The sequence below is a fragment of the Epargyreus clarus genome, unplaced genomic scaffold (assembly GCF_041222505.1).
Source record: "Epargyreus clarus isolate Ecla_fem2 unplaced genomic scaffold, WU_Ecla_fem_2.2 ptg000006l, whole genome shotgun sequence".
Classification (NCBI taxonomy): Eukaryota; Metazoa; Arthropoda; class Insecta; order Lepidoptera; family Hesperiidae; genus Epargyreus; species Epargyreus clarus.
In genome coordinates this window covers 13,573,086-13,594,820 of record NW_027332214.1, presented here as the reverse complement: position 1 = coordinate 13,594,820, position 21,735 = coordinate 13,573,086, and the positions used below count along the sequence as shown (strand labels likewise).

At 37.8% G+C, this 21,735-nt stretch overlaps 1 protein-coding gene across 1 annotated transcript; it reads right to left on the bottom strand.

Annotated features, from left to right (window-relative positions):
• Nucleotides 1–367: 367 nt before the first annotated feature.
• LOC140743001 (uncharacterized) lies at nucleotides 368–1,795 on the bottom strand. Its single transcript, XM_073074129.1, has one exon. The coding sequence runs from the start codon at nucleotides 1,618–1,620 to the stop codon at nucleotides 1,006–1,008; it is 615 nt and encodes a 204-aa protein (XP_072930230.1). The 5' UTR covers nucleotides 1,621–1,795; the 3' UTR covers nucleotides 368–1,005.
• Nucleotides 1,796–21,735: the final 19,940 nt, after the last annotated feature.

Here is a 21,735-nt window from a genome sequence, read left to right as displayed (position 1 = left end):
CCAGGACTTATTCGTATCAATTTTCTTAATCACTCAAATGTTTGATAGTAACTGTCGCATTGCAAACAAACACTCGCAACACCTACTTCAAACATCTGTCGACAGTGGACACTCGATAAAAGTGTATTGCCCTAGGCACACTGGCAAAGTGAACATATCAGTGATCGCTAGCCTGCAGGCGTCTCGGTGAGCCATACTTACTGGTGGTACGTGTGGGGTGGATGGGTACACAATCCGACAATCCAAAGGCATCCAAGGAGCACTAGAGCATCACGAGCACTGGGTCTGACACACTCGCAAGTCTCGCGTCGCACACACGCACAGGTCGCCGGCGCCGGCACGCACGCGAGGGTAAATAAAACGATGCTTTAGGGATTTTTGTAAAAAGATAGTTATATTTTTGGCATTGGACTATGACACAATATAATACTATGATATGCTAAGTAAGCGTTTTATAAAGACTTTTACATGCCGAATATTTGTTAATCAGACTATTCATGAGAGGACTTTTTATATATAATTTTAACAAACATAACTGCTTACAAAATGAGAGTAGAGTACGTCTCTAGATACCACTCGGGACTGTCTAGAACACGTCGCCTAATCGAAAACATAACTATTTCTAGTTTTATTCGTAATATTTTTCTCACTTTCATTTTTTACTCTATAGGTACATATTCATTATAATACAATTTTTGAACATATAATTATCGATATGATATCTTATACAGAAATACGCAACGAATCAGCAACGGTACAATAATTTATCATGAAGCATCGATTACTGCGTCTGCGAATAAATACTTTCGTTGGTGGGCTTCGGCGTTCCGCGCGGGACGCTCGGCGCGTCTCATCGTCCGGCACAACAACACATAAAACAACGTTTAAACGATATCAACGTACATAGGTACTATTTGGTATTCGGGTCCTTCGCGCGCGCGGTGGCGCTACGCGGCACTTATCACACTAACTAATTACAACGAAACATCACAGAGACGGCCCCGGCTACATGTAGATCGGCAGCTGCTGCAGCGCGCGCTTGTCGAAGCGCTCGTAGTGCGCGGCGGGCGGCAGCGCGCGCGCGATATCACAGTCCAGGGCCTCCGCCGGCAGGTACGGGTGCGGCTTGAGCCGCGCGCGCGCCGCCAGCTTGCCGCCCTCCGCCACGTACTCGAACCGGTAGCGGCGCTCCTCCGGCAGCGCCGGGGCGCGCGCGCGCTGCGCCTGGGCGGGCTGCGGCGGCGGCGCGGCCGGCGCAGGCGCCGCGCGGCAGCAGCGCCTCACCGTGCGCGCCCGCGCTCGGCCATCCGGCGCCACCGCCGCTGCCGTGGCTGCTGCCGCCGCCGCACCTGCCGCGCCAACGTCTCCTCGCGGCAGGTTGTTCACGAACGGCACCCGCCGGAGGCTCTCGAGCCTCCGGAAGTGGGAAGGGTGGATCATGAGCAGCGGCTCGATCTTGACGCCCTGCGGCGGCTTGGCACAGTCGGGAAGCTCGTATTCGATACTGCAGTCTACGTGTAAAGGCACCGAGTAATCCTTGGGGGCGAGCGAGGCGGGCCGCGCGTCCCGCCGGTAGCGGTCGGCGGCGTAGTCGGCCTCGCCGCGGGCGTAGCCCGTCATCGTGGCGGGCGCGGCCTCACGGCATGTGCGCCGCGGGGCGCGCGCCGATCAGCTGATTTTGCGAGCTAAGGCGCGCGGACGTGCGCGCGTGTCGGCGTCAGGCGCGAGACTGCGGCCGCGAGCGCGCGCGCCTGCGCCGTGGCCCTCCCCGCGCCCCTACCGCGCGCTCATCCCGGCCCCGCCTCCCGCGGCCCGGCGGCGCCGGGGGTCCCGGTCCCGGAGACGCGCCGCGGCGCAGCGAGCGGGATCCGGCAGGATGCGTCGGGAGCGGTGCGGGCGGAGTGCACCGCGCGCGGCGTGCGGCTTGCGGCTGCGGTGTGCGGCTGCGGCTTGCGGCGCGGTGCGAGAGGTGCGGCGGCGCCGGGCGCTCTGCTCCGTGTCTGCGTGCAGTGCCGTGCGCGGCTGCGGCCGGCGCGAGCTCCGGCGGGTCGATAAAAATGGCGGCGAGAGTCGGCCGGCGGGCCTGCGCGGGGGTGCTGTGACGCGAATGTCAAACAGCTGACTCCGTACGCGTGGGAGGAGGCGCGCGGCGTCTCGGGGTCGCGGAGGAGCGGGCCGGTTCCGGCGGCGTTACGTTTGGAGATGTAATCCCGTGCATTCGTGAGCGGCGTCGTAACTGGCGCACATCGCGCATTGTGCGCCTCTGGAATGGTGCTGGGAATTTGATGCGTTTCGTCGACCGCTTGTTATTGAAACGCCGCAGTGGGTCCGAGCTCCGAGCGCGCACAATGGAAGTCGCACTGTTGAATTTCGAACCGTAACAATGATGTGTTTTTAAAGTTTGTTGCACTACGCGACGCAACAATGAGAACAGTATTATACTTGGTAATTGCAGGAGTAAAGGTGACTACCTACCTATCCATTAGACGCTACGCAATTCTATTGTTTTATCTGCGGGTAATGACATGAGGGACCTTTTAAGTGACACTTGTTTTAATTTACAGTCAAACCGACGTTTACATTACAAAAAAGGTGCTCATTATCAACAAATCTCAATAATATTTTGGAAGTTTACTTTATCAATATTCACAAACACATAACTCACGTCATACTGGGTAGGTAAATTTAAATTACCCACGTAATATAATATTTACACAAGCAAATGTACGGAATATGGGTTGCCTTGGTAAACAATTAGATATCCCGCTGTTGATAGTAAGGACCTATCTTACCCACAAATGTTTTGTTTTTCGCTCGACTGTGTTGTGAATAATTATGTTTTGTATCTGCAATACGACACAATGTTATGAAAATCGTGATAGCTATGGTATCTGGTGCCGTCAGATTGCGTGACTACATCCTTATAAATATCGGTCGGTAGGTAACATTATTTTACCAACTCATTTTTGTCTGCAGCAGCAAACTAGTATACATTAGTTAGGTACACTTAATGGGACGGGCAGCTAGCAATAAACATTCCTAATCAACCCTTAATACTAAATAATAGAAGCATACATGAGATTAGCCACAGATGAATTGCTGGCCCTGGGATATTGACAGCACTTTGTGTTTAGTACATCTAACTATTCCTTACCATACCCGTCAAACCAAAAAACAGCAGCTCTTAATACAGGTGTTCAAAGGCAGAAACACGTGTGCCGGTGGGCCTCAGGAATCGAACCTCGATGAGTATTACTATCTTCTCACTTTAGATAACTAATCAAAGGGCAGATTCTCAGCAAAGTTACTGCTATCACCAAATTACAACTAAACGCAGAGACTTCAAAACACCTACTTTTTTTAGAAGAACTATCCAATACCTACTGGTATGCTAACTACCAATGAGTATTTTTTATAATACACGAGTAGCAGACGAGCATGCAATCCACTTGATGATTAGGCTACTGCCGCCCATAGACATCTGAGACCACACTCTTTAGACGATAACACAGCGCTTAACGCTGCTGTTATGAGGCAGTAAAAGGTATAGCGCTGGTGCCACCGGGGCCGAACCACAAAGCGTACTACCACCTTCGCAGTCGATGAATTGATGCATCGAGCTGCATTTTACTAAATATAGTTAAAATAAAACGACTAAATATATTGTATTGTAGTTTAATTTGTTATATCCATTACCAATTATAATGAACTGTAGAGGAAAACAGTATTAAGAACAATATTCATCATTTACTTAGTCGAATAATTGCTCCGATCATTTGATCATTTGATCATTAAAAACGACCTAATTACATTCTTACTGCTTCAGGAGGTTGAAATAAATTATCTCTGTCCGCAATTATATTATCTTCGTATAGTTTTAAATATGTAATCAGGTACTTAACAAAATATGTTACAGGGGCCACTCCGGCCCATGCATCAACGTCCTAAACTACTATAGAACTATAGTTGATATTGATTGAAAGTCTACTAAAATATGTTATTAGCTCATTACTGTCCGTCCTAAATTCTAGATATCAAAATTCTAGACACGGGTAATCTCAAAGTGAGAATTAAAGCCATAGTCCACAGCGTTGGCCAAGTGCGTGTTGGTAGACTTTACACCTCTTTCAGATTTAAAAAAAAACATAGACGTGTAGGTTTTATTACGATGTTTTCCTTCACCGTTGAAGTAAGTGATAATTAGTTTCTAATACGCACGTCACTTGGATAATCAGTGGTGTGCGTCTGGGATTCGAACCCCGGGCCTTCCGAATGAGAGGCGGAGTTTAAACCACTAGGCTATCACTGAAATGCTGCTCCTTAAAACAAAGTTGCAGTGCTTACTGACGTTATCGCGCAATTAAAACACAGCAACATGCAGCTGTTTCAATCTTAAACCTTAACCTATACAAATATATAAAATTTTAATGTCATTCCGTTTTAAGGTAGAAATAAGATAATGTATTAAATGAAATAAGATAAGCTATTTAAACGAGTACTAGAATATAAGGTACTAAGGAATATATTTAGGAGTGTTGCGTAACAAGAAACCCAGGGGTACATACATTTTTCAAGCGTGTACGTATCGTGTGAACAAAATCTCCGATACATTTCACATGGAGCCGCCAAGTTATACGACACGAGATATAAATGTCAACTGATATCAGCTATCTGATAGCACCGCTTGTTCTGCGCTGGTATCGATTGCAGCCAGTGGCCGGTCACCTCGACACCACTGTACTTGGATTAGAATCTTATACCTATCTATCCTTATTCTACCATGTCATTATCAACCCATTACTGTCCCACTACTGGGCACGGGTCTACTCTCAGAATGAGAAGAATTAGGCAAGTGCGAATTGGTAGACTTCACATACCTTTGAATTTTTTTTTTAAGAATTCCTCGGTATGTTTTCCTTCACCGTTTAAGCAAGTGATAATTAACTTGTAATACGCACATAACTTTGAAAAATTATGGGTACTCGAGGCGTGCTTGGGTTTTGAACCTCGGACCCCATGATCAAGCGGCCGCGATTCTTAACCACTAGGCCATCACTGCCGTGTGACGAGATGCCAAACTAATGTTTTTATCTGTCCTTTTCACAGGAACCCAAAAGATAAAAGAATACAATGCCATATCCCTAATACCCCTATTGACCCTAAGCTTCATTGACGACAATAAAAAAGTATAAACATCATTTTACGATTATAATAAAAAAAATTTTAACAAAAAATACAACCGACTTCTATGTCACTACAAAGTAAAAAATAATTCAAATAAATGTTGGTTTAGTACATATTTCTGAAGTCGGCGCTCATATTAGATACGCTGTTGACATCGTTATCCAACGAAATATATTGATACGCTCATATTAGATACGCTGTTGACATCGTTATCCAACGAAATATATTGAGCGCCGACTTCAGAAATATGTACTAAACCAACATTTATTTGAATTATTTTTTACTTTGTAGTGACATAGAAGTCGGTTGTATTTTTTGTTAAAAATTTTTTTTCACCCTTTTTAGTGATGACATAATAACATTTATATTAATACAATATAAAATTGTATAAACGAGATCACGAATTAAGGTAAGGTCTGAATTTACATTGATTGGAACCGCCCGCTCGCAGGGCGCTGCCGCGCCCTGCTCGCTTAGTTTTATATTGTCTTATATGTTCCAACCTAACCTAACTAAATAGTCAATGATGAACTGGCTTTGCAATTTCATTAGAACCTACAGCAAATATCTTCAAACACAACTCAATTATTCCCATTGGTTGAGGAGTTACATATTTTGTCTCCGAGCCACATTATCAGATCCTCAAATAGTCAATGATAAACTGGCCTCGCAATTTCATTAGAACCTACACCAAATATCTTCAAACACAAGTCAATTATTCCCATCGGTTGAGGAGTTACATATTTTGACTCCGAGCCACATTATCAGACCCTTAAATAGTCAAAGATAAACTGGTTTTTCAATTTCATTAGAACCTACACCATATTAAATAGTCAAAGATAAACTGGTTTTTCAATTTCATTAGAACCTACACCAAATATCTTCAAACAAAACTCAATTATACCCATCAGTTGAGGAGTTACATATTTTGCCTCCAGAACCCACTCTGATCCTCATCATATTTAAATGGGACCAACTTGTAGCAATTGTCCACACACGAAATTAAAGGCATTAAAATAGGTTCATAAACGGCGAAGTTATGGCTGTTATATTTACATGGGTGGAGGAGTTCCCCTCTTTTTCTCCAGAACCAATCGATGGATCCTAACCATATTTAAATGGGACCAACTCGCAGCTCGTCTCTACACAATAAAAAAAGAATTATTAAAATCGGTCCACTAACGGCGGAGTAATTGCTGTACATACATAAAAAAAAAAAAAAAAAAAAAAAAAGATACCGGCCGAATTGATAACCTCCTCCTTTTTGAAGTCGGTTAAAAACCAGCTTATTTTCTTATCTTTATTACAATATGTGAGTAACAACTAAACTAAATATATATTCTGTATAACTAGTAGAATTTAATAATAATATTTAAGTACCTGGGTCACTGACCTACTCATAAGCATCTCTGAATGTCTAAAGGCCGTTATTAAAAATTAACGATTTATCCAACTTTTGCCAAACTTCGATCAAGAAAACAAAGAAGAAAGTTGGTATTGTTGATCGAAGCAACCAAAGATGAACATTTTCATCATACGTCCAATTATGATCTTTGGTCTGCAAACTCTTGAATAGATTCATTTACGTACATAAAAGTCGTAACTACTGACGAATATATTAATTTGTATGAGATCACAATTCCCATTTACAAAAACATGATTTTTTGAAAAACTTGTACACAATACTAAGTATTTTCAATTTAGTAAATGGATGTGAAAATTACGAAATCAAATAATAAAAAGACGCAGACGAAACAGGTTGAAACTAGGTAGTTTTGGTAAATAATTAGCTAGAACAAAGCAAGTGTACTCCGGCTAATTAGAAAGCTTAATAAGACAGGTAATCCAGCTATCTCGCTCGCTAATCACAGTATCTCATAATTATGAGTGTACGTTGCAAATTGTTAAACATGTTCTATTTTTGTAATCTACACCATTATTTGAAGTAGGTAGCTATAACATTATAATTAAGTATATTTTACTTTACATAATTATGCGTAATTTAAATAATAAAGTCAACATTATTTTTTTAAATGGCTACCCATACTGTGTTTGGGTTATGTGACGTTTATTACTAAAATGATGTTAATTAATAATCAAAGATTAACTCAAAATACTAAAGATAGAACCACTACATTGTAGTAGTAATAATTATTATGAATGTTATTGGTCTGTAGTAAAACTGCTACACTAGTCGTAAAGTAAGGCAGTAGGATACTTCGCTTTCAACAAACGCTACAGGCAACGCCATCTATTGGCAGATTTATAAACTACAAATAAAATTTGTGAGATTAACGTATCGTGAAAATGAATTAACTGAGTGTTGAGCCTTATGTAGTTTATTATTATTATAAATGGAAAATATTTTGAATGATGTTCGGAAGTCTCTGTAATTGAAGTAAAATTAAAAATCATAAGATCTGTCGATGACCTTAAAATCTTTCAATGACATTACATTTCAGTACAGAGATTTGGGTTCAAATTCTATCTTCAACAATTTTTAGAAATTAGTGTGTATCTACTGAACATAATTTTTTACTTAATTTAATGGGAAAGAAAAGTAAACATCCTAAGGAAGCCTCTTATTTTTTGACGAGGGGGAAACCTTCAAAAGGTACCCAGTGTCGTGGGAGCGACACGAGGTTATTTGGGATTTTTACTGCACTTTTTAACGCAACCGGAGTCCTCTGAACGTGTTGCCCCATCAGGCTCTGCCCAGGTGAGCCCAGGCGCTCTCCACACCGTCTGATGTTTACGACGGTAAGCGACCACACATACCGCCGTCCTTCCCGCGGTCGCTTGCTGGACGGTTCGAGCTCCCACTCCTGCCGCCCGCAACCCCGGAAGCCCCTTTTTAGTCGCCTCCTACGACAGGCAGGGGATACCGTAGCCCTATTCTGATCCCGGTACTACAGGGACAATCCTAAGGAAGCCTATATGGCTAAAGTTTTGCTACATTATGATCTTTAGTACCTAATGACAATTTTACTTATGTATTCTATTAAGAATTACTTACTTCCATGAGCTAGTAACTATTTACCTTATCACCAACCTATGGACTCGCAACTTTTGCAACTTGCAACTTCTTGAACCCAGAAACCTCTTTATAACAGTTCACATAATTTCTAACTAATTACTGTACCCAAAGCTTCTTACAGTAATTGGGTACTTAGGGCAACAATGCGCACGATAGCAGACCGCACAAGGGGTAGTCTGTGGGTAGCCCTTTGTGCTTGTGTGGGTTCCGTAAACAAGAAACATCCGGCCCTGTCGCTTTGCCGTTTCTGATATCTAATCAAGTACTTGCACTACCCGTAATTAAAAGGCGATTAAATTATTGTCGGAAATGAGTTTTATCTTATTAAGATGAAACTCGTCATTTGCAGACAGTTCAGGTAAATTTGGTCTAAACCTAATTGTAATAAAATAAAAGTAACATTTATTGAAAAGTAAAATATGTTCCTTAATTTTCTAAAATACATATAGAACAGCACAGTGATAACTTACCAAAAGATTTTCAGAATCCCAAAATTAATAAATAAAGTTAAATTTATATATATGTTACATAATAATAATTTGCCTAGTCAAGTTCACTGGTCGGAAAAACTTCATAATTTCGTCCTTAGCAACTTCAAGATCATTAAATCCGATTCAGTTTGTATCTCGCGCGCCGTCCATTCAGTGAAGGATTCCTTGGGCGGAATAAAATGGGGCAAAAACAAAACAGATACGATTCAGAGATGAGAGTCAGGCACGGACGCTGAGACGCCGACGTAATCCGACACGCGAGCCCGGCTTCAGAAACATACACCTAGGGCTGCCAATCCCTAGTTTAGTTGAATTATTATTTAATAATACATGTAAATATAATACATAATTATGTGTAATTGGATTTACAAACTGTAGTACATAGTACAGTGCATAATATACATAATAGATATAGTATTACTAGCTGACACGGCAAACGTTGTGTTACCATATAAATAAAAAAATGTTAAGGTTGAACAACCCTTATCACTAAGGGGTATGAAAAATAGATAGCAGCCGATTCTCAGACCTACTGAATATGCATATAAAATTTGGTGAAATTTGGTAAATTAAATAATTCGTAGGAGTAGGTACGGTAACTAATATTGTGACACGATAATTTTATATATAAGACGTACCGTCGCTGACATATATCTTTTTTGAGCTTTTTTTTCTTGTTCGAAAGATAAGGTAAACAAATAATAGGTAAACTAGTAGTTAGTAGCCATTCTATTCTACCCCTTATACTAAAACTCTAACTTTTAATTAAGTAATTTAACATTATGTACAGAAATTATAACAATTTGTACAAAATTATGACTGAGGTATAAATTGGTGACACAAAGGTCGCGACTAGATATTGATTAGACTGACATTGATCCAAAAATATTTAATGCATTCAATAAATTATGTCTAAAAGGGGAGAATTACTCCGCCTTTAATATAATAAATATTTTATCTTAAAAATACCACGCGCTTTTTAAGTGCTTTAAGCTCTCCGATATCGTATAAATATCCCTTAATACCCTTATCACCACAACATACATTTATCTCGGCATCCAATCTGCACAGCCCTAACGCCACACTCATGTCACGCACACAAACACAGCTGTACCCTGTAATGTCATGCAAATAGCCAACTGGTTCTCCAGGTTACGTGCTAGGACCATTTATAGAGATGTGGAGTTTCAGCGTTGAAGCTGTATTATGCTGAATCCGACTTTAGTTCTTTTATATTTTTTATAACAAAAAACATTGCCTTTATAAGTAACATTTAGTGGTAGAATACTTCGAGTTTCGACGGTGGCAACGATTTTTGCCTTAAGTACACAGAACATCGGTCGAGTCTGAGTTAGTAACTTGTCAAAATACTAACACGAGTCGTTCTAACTTAGTCTTCATGTACTACTGTACATGGGCCCATTGGGCTACTGCCCAATCATGATCAAATACAAGATAAAGGTTTTCTTTTTTTTTGATCGGTTATAATGTCGATGGGCAGCAGTAACCATTTAAAACCAGGTGAACATGCCCATTTTCTACTTCTATTAGAAAAAACGTAACCTATCTCATGCAGGCTGCCTTAATCGTTTGTTTGCGTTTTATTAAATTTCCTGCTCCACCCGTAACTGAGTTATATTCATGAGTTTCTTTGCTTCGTGGGGTATATTAAGCATTAATTTACATTAAACGGCCGTTCCCAGTTATGATTTTTTATGTGATAGAAGTTGCAGACGAGCAAGTGATATTAAGTGGTCACTGCCACCCGTGGATATGTCTAACCAACAGCATCGTCTTGAAACTATTAAGGTCCTAATACAGGACATAGGTCTTCTCTCGAGGTGAGGGGTTGGGCCATAGTTCATCGCGTTTGAGAAGTGTAGATTGGTAGACTTGAAATGCCTTAAGAATAACTTGACGTGTAGTGTCGTGTAGGCTTTCTCAAGATTTTTCCTTCGCCGTTAAAACAAGTGACAATGAATATAACACGTACATAATTAAAAAAAACACCAGCGATGCGTGCCTGGGTTTCCAACATTGGACGCCTAGAAGAGAAGCCAAGTTTCAACAACTAGATAATCATCCGCATAGTCCGCATAACAATTAGGAAATCTGAAGTCCATAACAGATGTCTGCTGCTTCTAAGGATTTAAATAAAACGTCTCGAAATAGCAAATTTCCCTTAACACTCACTTAAAACTTAACACTGTTGTTATAAGTACCTACCTAACAGGAAACTTTTTTCCTCCCTCGGTCTAAAATAGCGAGGTAGAGTATTCCCAAGGCTTTGTAGTAATCAGGAGACACTCCGAACATGGATTGCAGCCAACAAGTTATTTTGGATTAATTCAGTTTGGTAAGTATACTCCGTATATCTAGCAAACTCCACGAACACTTACAAGTATCTGTACAGATAAAAAATAAATATTTTTGTGTATTTATTTACCCAGATGCGAAGGGTAATATTTTTCAAGAGTATGTGAGTCCCATTTTTGACACGCTGTAGGGCGTGTAGGCTCTAATGGCTTCATGGATTTTAACTTATGTGGTGTCAATGGAATTGTCTAAATTGGGATGACTATTTTTTTTAAGCAGTCTGTTTTTTTTTTATACAAATTACCTAAATTAAAGGCTGACTCTGACTGACCGTTTGTAACTGTAAATCAACTTAAAAATACATTTTGAATCCTCTTTGAAAATTGTCGTATTTAATTGATTATGGATAAAATGTGATTGTTAGTCACTAATGACAGATCTTACATGCAAAGGTATAATCCTTACTACTACACATACTACTACGTGAAATACATTAAGACATGTTTTTACTTTCAATACATTACTTAAGGATTATTTCGTAATTAAAAAAAGGACACATAATCCGCACGAAATCTTAAACGGAATCTAGTCACGTATCGAATACATTAGGGATGTTATGGATATGATATTTGGGATCTGGATACGGATTAATAGAAATATTATATCGGTTTTAGATACGGTTACGGATATGGAATCATTTCGAATTGTCCCGAAGTTTCCGATAGTTTCGCTTATGGATATTAGATTTTAAGTAATTGTAAAAGTAAAGAAATTACAAGTAAACTCTTAATAAAAGTGTCCCATTTTGACTCCACGCTTGTCTGAATTTATTCGAAACTTATATCAGATTCCGTTACGATTTCGTATATACGTATTTTTATTTTGGATAACCGATAGTTTCGGTTACGGTTATGGATCTTCATAACATCCCTGGTACACATATAACATCATACAAATAGTAAAGTTGCTTACAAATTAATATTCCTTTCAGTATGAGTACCGTCAGCAAAAAGGATAGCAGAAATAATTTGTTTTGTTGTTTGTGTTTCTCCGAAGCATAAAATTATATGAATAGATGGAATCAGAAAATTCTTTGTATGATTCTCGGAAAACCTTTATCAGCAGTAAATAAAACACGTATTACATGTTAGTCCTACGAAAATGTTATCCAGAAAGTAATCCTGCAACATAAACATACTATGATCATAACATTACGTATACAATCCACCCAATAAGTAAGTAGGTAAGTGGCTATTGCCATCCTTGGACACCTGTAATCAACCCAAGATAATCTCAAACTCAAACTCAAGTTGGAACCTTTCCGGTAAGTATGTATCCCTTACCATAAACTTCAAAGCGGAACTTAGCAGCGCTAAACATTGCTTTTATTGGGTGCATATAGTCAAACCATATAGTCAAACCACAAAGGGTCCTATCTTCAAACAACCTTCTCAAGTACTCAAAAGTGCGTAAAACTTACATACCCAAAATCAAATTCTTAAATATCTTCCTTTAAAGAGCTGTAATAGGTTGATGATGATGAAGGAATATCTAACCTCATGAATAAAATTTATTACTTTACTTAAACTGTAGCATCTCAGCGCTACAGAATGTTAAATCGTTAATTGAATCGTGGGCAGTGATCGATTGCTGCGCCGGGAACGATAAAACCCTAATGAAAGCATAATCCGGCTCGTTGGCGAGCTTACCCGATCTTATTTTTTAATTATACTGACGTTCGCTTCGGGGAAAAGAAGATTGATTTTGGTTAAGCGCTGAATAACTTTTCATTGAAGAAGTGATGGTGCAGAATATGCTTTATGATGAATCTCTTTGAATCAATGTTTTTCAACGATCACGTTAATATTTATAACCGACCGCAGATAGAATTGGTCTTCTACCTTTAGTGGATCACACATACGATACGATTCTATCCCAGTAGACTGTGTTAAAATGTCTGCAACTCCTTACATTACAACACATTTTCAGATTCGTAAGAGGGTAATAAACTCTAGTCTAGTTTGAAAAGCGCAATGACGCTAAAATATTGAAGTGAAATTTCAGGTATGACCTTAGGAGAATCAATGCGTCTGTGACCAACCTCAGGTACGACTCACATCCTATTTGAGATTGTTATACACATACACAGCGACAGTGTGTACTGTACACTCGTTTCCTACTTTAATTCTATAAAAACACGCCATGACATTACAAAAAGTTCTTTTAATAAGGGATAATCACATTTCTTTTACTTCGTATTGTTTGACGATTGAAAATACTCGGGTTTATACCTGAGTCTCTCTTTTACTAAGACCTGTCAGATAATCTCCGCTCTCATGACGAAACGACAACATACTTAGTGATCAGGAGAAATAACTGGCAAAGTACGAGTCGAACACGCACAGAGAGGGTTCTGTACAACATTTTTTAGTATTGATGAATCAAAATCTGTAGTACGAAAAATGCCGCAAAATATCGGTTTCTTGTATGAGGGCCCTCTTTTACTTTTTATTTTGATATTTGTAATTGTCATAGCAATACCTATCTACTGTTTAAAAAATCAAGTATTTATCATTGCGGTCAAGAGAACCCTATGACAGACTGACAAACGAACAGACAACGGAGGCTTAGTACGGTTCCGTACTCTTTAGGCACGGATCCCTAAAAAGCATAATCCAGCTAAGCCCCTCCCTGAGTCCAGGGACGATCCCATTTTTAATTATATTCTCGTCCACCGCTCCGGCGCTAAGTAAGATTGATTCTGATTAAATATCTTGAATAATTCTATCGAACGCTCGCAGTCTCTTGCTTTGAAAGCAAAAACGTATTTTATGGTTGGTTATTAGTAACTTTGTTGATTGTAAGCTTTAAGTCTATATATTTGTCTCAAGAACGCTTATGTCATACTTAGATATAAAATAGAAAGACTAAAACTCAAAGAAGACAAAGTAAGTAACAAAAATACTAGCGGATATTTTTGGTTAAAATATATTCGATATCAGTTTTAACATCTGTACTTAATATTTCTAAGATGCCCCACAGATCATAAAATATATAGAATCATAAAATATAACAGAAATATCTTTATTTATTTATATTTCACCTTAGCAAATGACATTTATCATAATAGTAAATCACGAAAATACACTTGAATCGTATTTTTTCTATTTGTGTCTAGTCTATATACGGATAAAAAGAGTGGGAGGCAAACATTTTATTCTTAGTAGTCACTGTAACTAACCTTAAAAGTTTGACGTCATTCAACTTACCAACTCCAATTTCAACATCTGTGAAAAAACATACAACAACTAAAGTGATTTCTCAAGTGTAAACGCAGTGATTCCCTAAGTGTAAAATGTAAGTCTAAGTGTATAATGTAAGTGTGCTAAGTGTGTATTGGAGGCTCGGAAGTCACACGTGTCCCGTGAAGCTAGGCACAATACGGTTCCCAGCATTCTATCAATCGATAATTAGGTAATAACATCTTTGTTCCGCTCTATCAATACTTACAATGAAGTGTCTACTTTTCTTAAGTTTCCATTGTCGGTACGTATGTAATTGCTCGAAGCACCTACTTTGTGTGTCTATGTAATGTTGAAAATAATATGGATAAAATAAGTTTTTTTTAATAATTTGAGCCTAACGATGAAGCATACGTGCTACGTGATGGAAAGTAGTCAACGTCGCCTATGAACATTTGCAACACCAGAGGAGTATTTGAATGTAAATAAATATATTATTGTGTAACAAGGTAATACCGACAAGAATTTTAATAATTTTCACTTGAATTAGAATTTGTAAATATAAAAGCTTAATTTACAAGTACTTTCAGGTAAAAAAAAATCCCTATCCAATAAAATATTACCTACGATGTTACTTCAATATATATTTACTTCTTAGATTACGTTAGTAACTAATTTTCCGGTAAACTGACTCCCAGTTCTTGATTAAAATTGCATCTGCTTGTAACATGTCAAAAAAACAGACAACCCCTGCGGAGCGGGCTTAGAATTTCATTACGTCGGGATTCTCACAAAGAGATCTTAACAAATATCATCAGAAGATATTTTTCTCTCTACAACTCCTCAGAGATTCATCTGAAGGGTTAGAACGAGTTTGATATTATTTCAGAAGGGTGGAAGGGGTACAAGACCGCGGGACAGCGGGCGAACACAATAACATTTGTGTTACAAAAACCGAAACGAATAACTTTGATTTGAGAGCTCCTTTCAGAAGATGCAGATTTATTCTTGACGGACGAACGTCTGTTTTATGAAAAAATTTACACGTAGCTCGTTTCGGGCTGGTCTGCGGAACTCGCCATGGGAATGTCTTTAAAAACTTGTCAAAACGCGCTACCCTAGTCAACATACAAAAGATTGATTGCAATCGTTCCAAAAATTGCTCGGCCGCCTTTGTACTGAATAATGAAAAATGTTTTTGTATCACTGCGGCTCCATACTCCTTTTGTGCGCTTTATCAAAAGCTGTCTTTAGAATATCATCAGACAAATTAAAGTTACAGCTATGAGCGTTAAAGGGGCTTCACAAAAATGCGTCTCTATGTAATGGTGGTCTCATTTGTTGGACATATAAACGTAAAAAAATATCATTTGTATTTCGTCTCTCAAAATATTAATATGCTTTAGTTATTGTAAGTTTAACGAACGCACAACAATAAATAGTAGGTGAATAAACATATGCTTATTGCTCGATGACTAAGAAAGAATAACTATTCTTAATAACTATAACTATTCCTCTATCTCGCTAGAATCTATTTTCCGGAAACATATTTTGTAGTACATTTTCATGGAACTTTCAGGATAGAATATTTTTAAGCAAGCCAAAGTAAGTTAAAGTAACTCATCAAACGGCATCTTTGCGATAAAACTCAGATCTATGGGGGTTAAAGATACCGTAGCTCATGGTAAGCTCGTAGATCGGTCACGGATTCGATTCCATCGATGCCTGAGGGGTGCCGTTAAAACATGTTGCCAATCGATGTAGCGAATCGGCGGTACAGATGAATGAACACGGCGGAATCATTATTATTATGACTTATATCTTCTAGGGGTATGGAGTATTAATTCAACCCTGCACAGATGGTTTTACCCACATAACTGTAAAAGTTACAAGCACAAATATCTGTACCCTTAGTATGAGTTTTTACGTTTTTACAAAAATGAATAAATTCTGATACAGTCCGCTAGGGGTGCTGATTGGAAATGTATGAGCAAATATGAAAACAAATACAAAAACAGTCATTTTTATATTATTTATATAGTGTTTAAATGTTACCTACATCTATAATATGAAAATTTTATAAGAATATTTGTATTTGTATACATAATAATTGTTTATTTTTTTCCACATTTTTTTACACTTAAGTGTCGTTTGTTGTCTCGCGTAGAGCTCATATTCCGCAATTTTTTTTAATATTTCATTTGTATTATACTTCCAACAATTTGGTTACGCACAGTGAAGTCAAAGTCAAAGTCAGAAATATTTTATTCAAAATAGATACTTTACAGAACTCTTTTTGAACATCAATATATCTACTACCACACATACTAGGTACATATCCTTTATGAATGTGTCTCCAGCAGGGGTCCAATGAGATACAAAGCCGGACTCTACCCACCCTATATGCATAACGATCTAATACCTACATGTGGTGTTTAATTCGTGTGCCTTACCCAGTTTGCCGTTCCCAAGCGCCTTAATGAGGCCTTATTTAAGGCGACTCACGTGCCGCCCCTATTAATCTATAGACGCTTTGATAGAGGGGTCTTGATGAATATGACTACGCTAAATACTCTACATAATATTCTCTACAAAATGTAGAGCACAGCGAATATTTAATACTCTATTCAATACAAAATTCACCTCGCTATTCGATGAATAAATTGTCCCTTTACAGTAATGTCTCTCTAGACCGTACCTTATTTATGGAGGTACCTCAGATGAAATATAGGAATGAATAAAAACATCTCAAACGGAAACATTTTAGATGTATAAACTTTTTATGTGTCCTGCACGTTGTATTTTTATAACTTTTCTTATAAATATGTACAGAAGCAAGGTTTTTTTTGTTTATTACAAATAGGCAGTATAGCAGCCCACATAACCTGTGACTAATTAGGGAAAGAAAAATTGTATATGTTTCTTATAACAATAATTATAATGCACTATATTGTTGGGTTCTATTTCAAAGGGTTTAATTTTATTTCTTATATATACCTAAATTCTCAAACTCTAAACTTTAAAGAGAAATGAATGTCGAAACTAATATAAACGTAGAAAAAGAGAGAACCGAGAGAATAATTTTCAGTTCATTCGGACGTTAGGTTTCCAACTAAAACCCAGCTGCACGTCCTTTGTAGATCCCAGACAGGTTTAATCCCGGCGTCAGTATAAGTAGGGAATTTACAAGGGCTAACAAAAAGTAAATCTTTTTTAGCCAGTTTCATTAATTTTGTAAATGCCATTATCAAACCTTTTGTAACGCTCTATAACGGGCCCTAAAATCACCCTAACGTAACAATAGTGTCTGCACCTTAACTGGGATAATAGTTGCTCACAATAAACTTGCTGAATATGTAAATTTACAAAGCAATCTCTTACAAAAAGGAATTTTTAACGTTCTTTAATAGATATCTCTTTTATTTTCATATTCTTTTCATACTTTTATTTTGACCTTTTAAAGTAACATTTTTTATAGCGATTCTTACAACTATAGATAGCTTAGTAATGTTACGTTACGTTTAATAATAATATTCTATTGATGTCTACTTATACGTGGTTCATGTACTTAGTTTACAATATTATCTTTTAATACAAGAAAGAATAAGTTCATTAAGCGTAAGCTAATAACTTCTTATTACAGAGAGTAGACTCAATATTTTTCAGATGTCATCTTAAGAGCATCATCTCTAACATAACCGAAGATAAAATAAACACGCCTCCACCCCAATATCTCGCAGAAACTAATTTATACGTGGCTACAGATTCACTGCGCCCGTCGACAGCATAACTTCAGACAGTTTATTGATACTTGCCTTTACCTAGGGTTGTGGAACTGTAAAATACACGAGTCTATGTAAGCTAAGTAAATAAATTCGGCCAAAATAGTGATGTTGCCAAGTTGAGTACTCTTACACAAGGAGATACGATGGGTTTTTTACAAAGTTAAAATCAGAGTAGATGTTGAATTGTGAGGTTGCTAATATTCACTAAACTTTTGATTAGTTACAAACTTCAGCCATGTGCAATTTAGAAGTTTTATGAAACAACTTATAACAGTGTTTATAACAGGAATTGTAAGGTAACCCAGACATTGTATTATATATTTAAGTGATAAGTATGTTGGTTTTGAATATATTTTAAGAAATAGGTTGAATTTTCAAGGATGAAACCTTTTATCTTTCTTTGCGCTAGGGGTACTGTAACATTGTTTATAGGGGTACTTTTTGGGGTACAAACTTATGTACAGTCCACCAATACGTTAATCAGCCAACACTTTACATTACGCAGCTGGTCGGCATATCATAATTTGCCACTAAAATAAAAATATGTAATTAAACTCCACTGCCATCCCTACGTCAGCAGGGAATGCCGAGGGCTGACCCTTTTCATTTCCTATCCTACTTATTTTTATTTATATTGGGGGTTGATTCTTCAGCTTGTTTGTGACTCCATAGCGCGACAACGTCCTTTGTTATCCTTTAGGAACGCTTGAAAAAAACGCAATTGTGAAATGACAAAAGATTTCGGCCGAAGCACTGTCGCGCGGACGATTACCAATTTTTGCCATACTTAACGTTTTTTTTATGACTAAGTAGCAAACGAGCGTGCAGACCACCTGATGGGAAGTAGTCACTGCTGCTTATGTACATCGGTAATTAATAGGATTGGACTCCTGAATTTGACCACTGAATTTAGTCAAATTTTTGCGTTTTGCTACCCTGAGGCCAAATTAGCAATATTTTGTGTATGCCTTTGCACTTTGCTTTAAACGATAATAAAGCAGCGTTTGGCACTACTTTAAAAAAATGGTATCGTGGTGATGCCTTCAAGGTCGTCGAAAAAGACTTGGACCGTAAAGAGCGCTACCACTCTTAAAATCGTCATTTTAATTCAGCGATCCCATTGTATCCGATCTCATTAAAAAACTAATCTCAATATCGCTGAATTGTCCGCTTTTCAACAATTTTGGTTGACTCGCATTATTAGCTCCATTTTTTGTCGCTGTCTGCACTTACTTGTTTCTGTGAGAACAATTGCTGTTAAACAATTGGAATTAGTACACGCTTACGTTGTCAGTTAGTCTTGACCCAGATAACATCATTTTAATACCCATTCTTTAGGTTCACACTATTATTAATGACTGTTCATCATTATGCGTATTATACCTTCTTACTGTTCGACTTCTGATAACTTAAGAAACACTGATCCGATTTACATGACTCGTCTTAGGTACAGAAATAAGTTATCTTATTCTATCTTATCTTATCTCATCTCATCTTACTTCTTATTTTACTTCTTAAAAAGATGCATATCCCTTAAACCTGTAAGTTTCATGACTTACAGCAAAGAACCATAAGTCATAAGCCATAAGAGTCATAAGTCAAACACACTCAATTCACGAACACATTACGAACGCAACTTGATGCAGTTCTCATGAACATAAAATCTGTGAGAGTTTTATTGTAATTAAATACCCCCTCGCTAATGATTGCCCCATGTTGGAGTAAACTGTCGAATAAAAACCTCAATAATTCCATGTAATGTTGTCAATAATTCCAACAAACAAGGTGTAGTTGCTAGTACGATACAAAAACTTTTCAAATTATTCGTGTAGTTAACATTTTAATGCGATTTGCCACTAATGGCCAGTAACTTAGCCACATTACGAAACAAATTGCATACTTGTGCACATTAAGCTTTTTGCCACATTTCTTGAGATAACTTCATTTGACTAATGGTTTCCTGAATGACGTCAGGGGCATTAAGATTTTTTTTTGTCAAGACGAAAATGGCAGACCACCTGATGGTGGATTTAAATTAATAAGTAATGGTTTCTCTTCCCCTTTCCTTCTTGATTCCTTGAGCATTAAAAAAAACATAAACGCAACTATAATATGTATATAACTCGTTATATACTGATGGTTTCACATTAGGATTTTTCTATATCGTAGATGACATATGGATACATACAAAAATGAATAAACATCCCACCCAGAATAGAAAATTATTATTTAGTTATGTGTCTGGCCAGGGATCGACTCCGGAACCCAATGCACGCTAGACCGGTATGAAGATTACTCTCACTAAGACTCGAAATAAAAATCTATATTCATAACCTATATCTGCTTTGCCGAGATTCGAACCAGGAAATCTTTCGACTGCTCTATACAGGTTTTGTCACGGTTACCTACTTGTTTGATTTTTTTTGAAGTCAATTTGGAAATACTAAGTTTCACTGCATTATTTGTTGTTCTTCGAAGCAACTTTATAGTTTAAGCAGTTTATCTCGCGGCCTGCCAAGAAGGTGGCTCATATTGGAAATTGTGCCAAGTTTTCAATAACGGTTCCAACTGGGTTAGTTATGTGTACACGTTTAGATTATATTGACTTTTACGGATAGATTGTGTCGCCAATATAAAACGAAGTAAAATAACATTAAAAATAAGGATCAAATAATAATTGTATAAAAATATTTTACTGAAAAATAATGAATGCCTAATTAAATTAACTGAAAAGAAGAAAACAGTAATTACCTGAATTATTAAGTATATTTGAATAGAAATTAAATACTATTAGGAGCTACACACAGTAGCAAACATAGTTTCGACTTCGACACACTTTTCTGAATTTTTTATTTTTCCTGTCTGATGGTGAGGAGTTTTTACTAGTTATAAACAATTTGAACCACCCCCAATAAGGATTGCAGTATAACTTAAAACAACTGTGTGCTAGTAATGTTTCCGAAGTTCAACCACAAAGAGTTTCTTCAAACTTACATATGGAGAGATACATAGGTATATAAATATTGAAATAATAATATACACAAGCTCTAATATCCAGGATAAAGGGCTTTAACCCAGATAAAATATTAATTAATTTTTCCAACATTGTTCGGTTATTAATCAATAAGAAATCCCCTTTTATCAAAACAAAACCGTGACGATATCAAATTCAATCATTTAGCATAAGCGTAGCTGTCGGCGAGGGGTCACGGAGCCCCGATCCAGCAATATAATCCCTACAAAAAGTAAAGGGCGGGCGATGGCCCGGGGCACCCGCGTCTAATTTGGATAATACGATGAAATCACAGCTTGATATCATCCATAATGGAAGTATCTAGTTATTGGAGTATTTCTTGTAAAGCTTTATTCTCAGTAATGATAATACAAGTTCGAGTATAATGGCACGATCGCTTTGGAATATATATTTAGGTACATACTACTGAACAGTTACAGGTTTAAAATTGACCTTAAACAATTTTTAAATATTTCCCTAGGGCCTCGTTCGGATCTTAATAGGGGATAAAACATTGATACATAAGTACATACCTATGTCCTTTTCAAAATACATCCAGTAATTCGCATTAACCCAGTACAATGGAATATGACCTAACCCCTTACACTATGAGAGGAGAGTCTTGCCCAGTGCGATAATAATGCCACGGCGCGCCACGGACATAATT

Excerpts from the sequence above, each read along its gene's own strand:
- LOC140743001 (XM_073074129.1), bottom strand. The coding sequence starts at position 1,620 with ATGACGGGCTACGCCCGCGGCGAGGCCGACTACGCCGCCGACCGCTAC.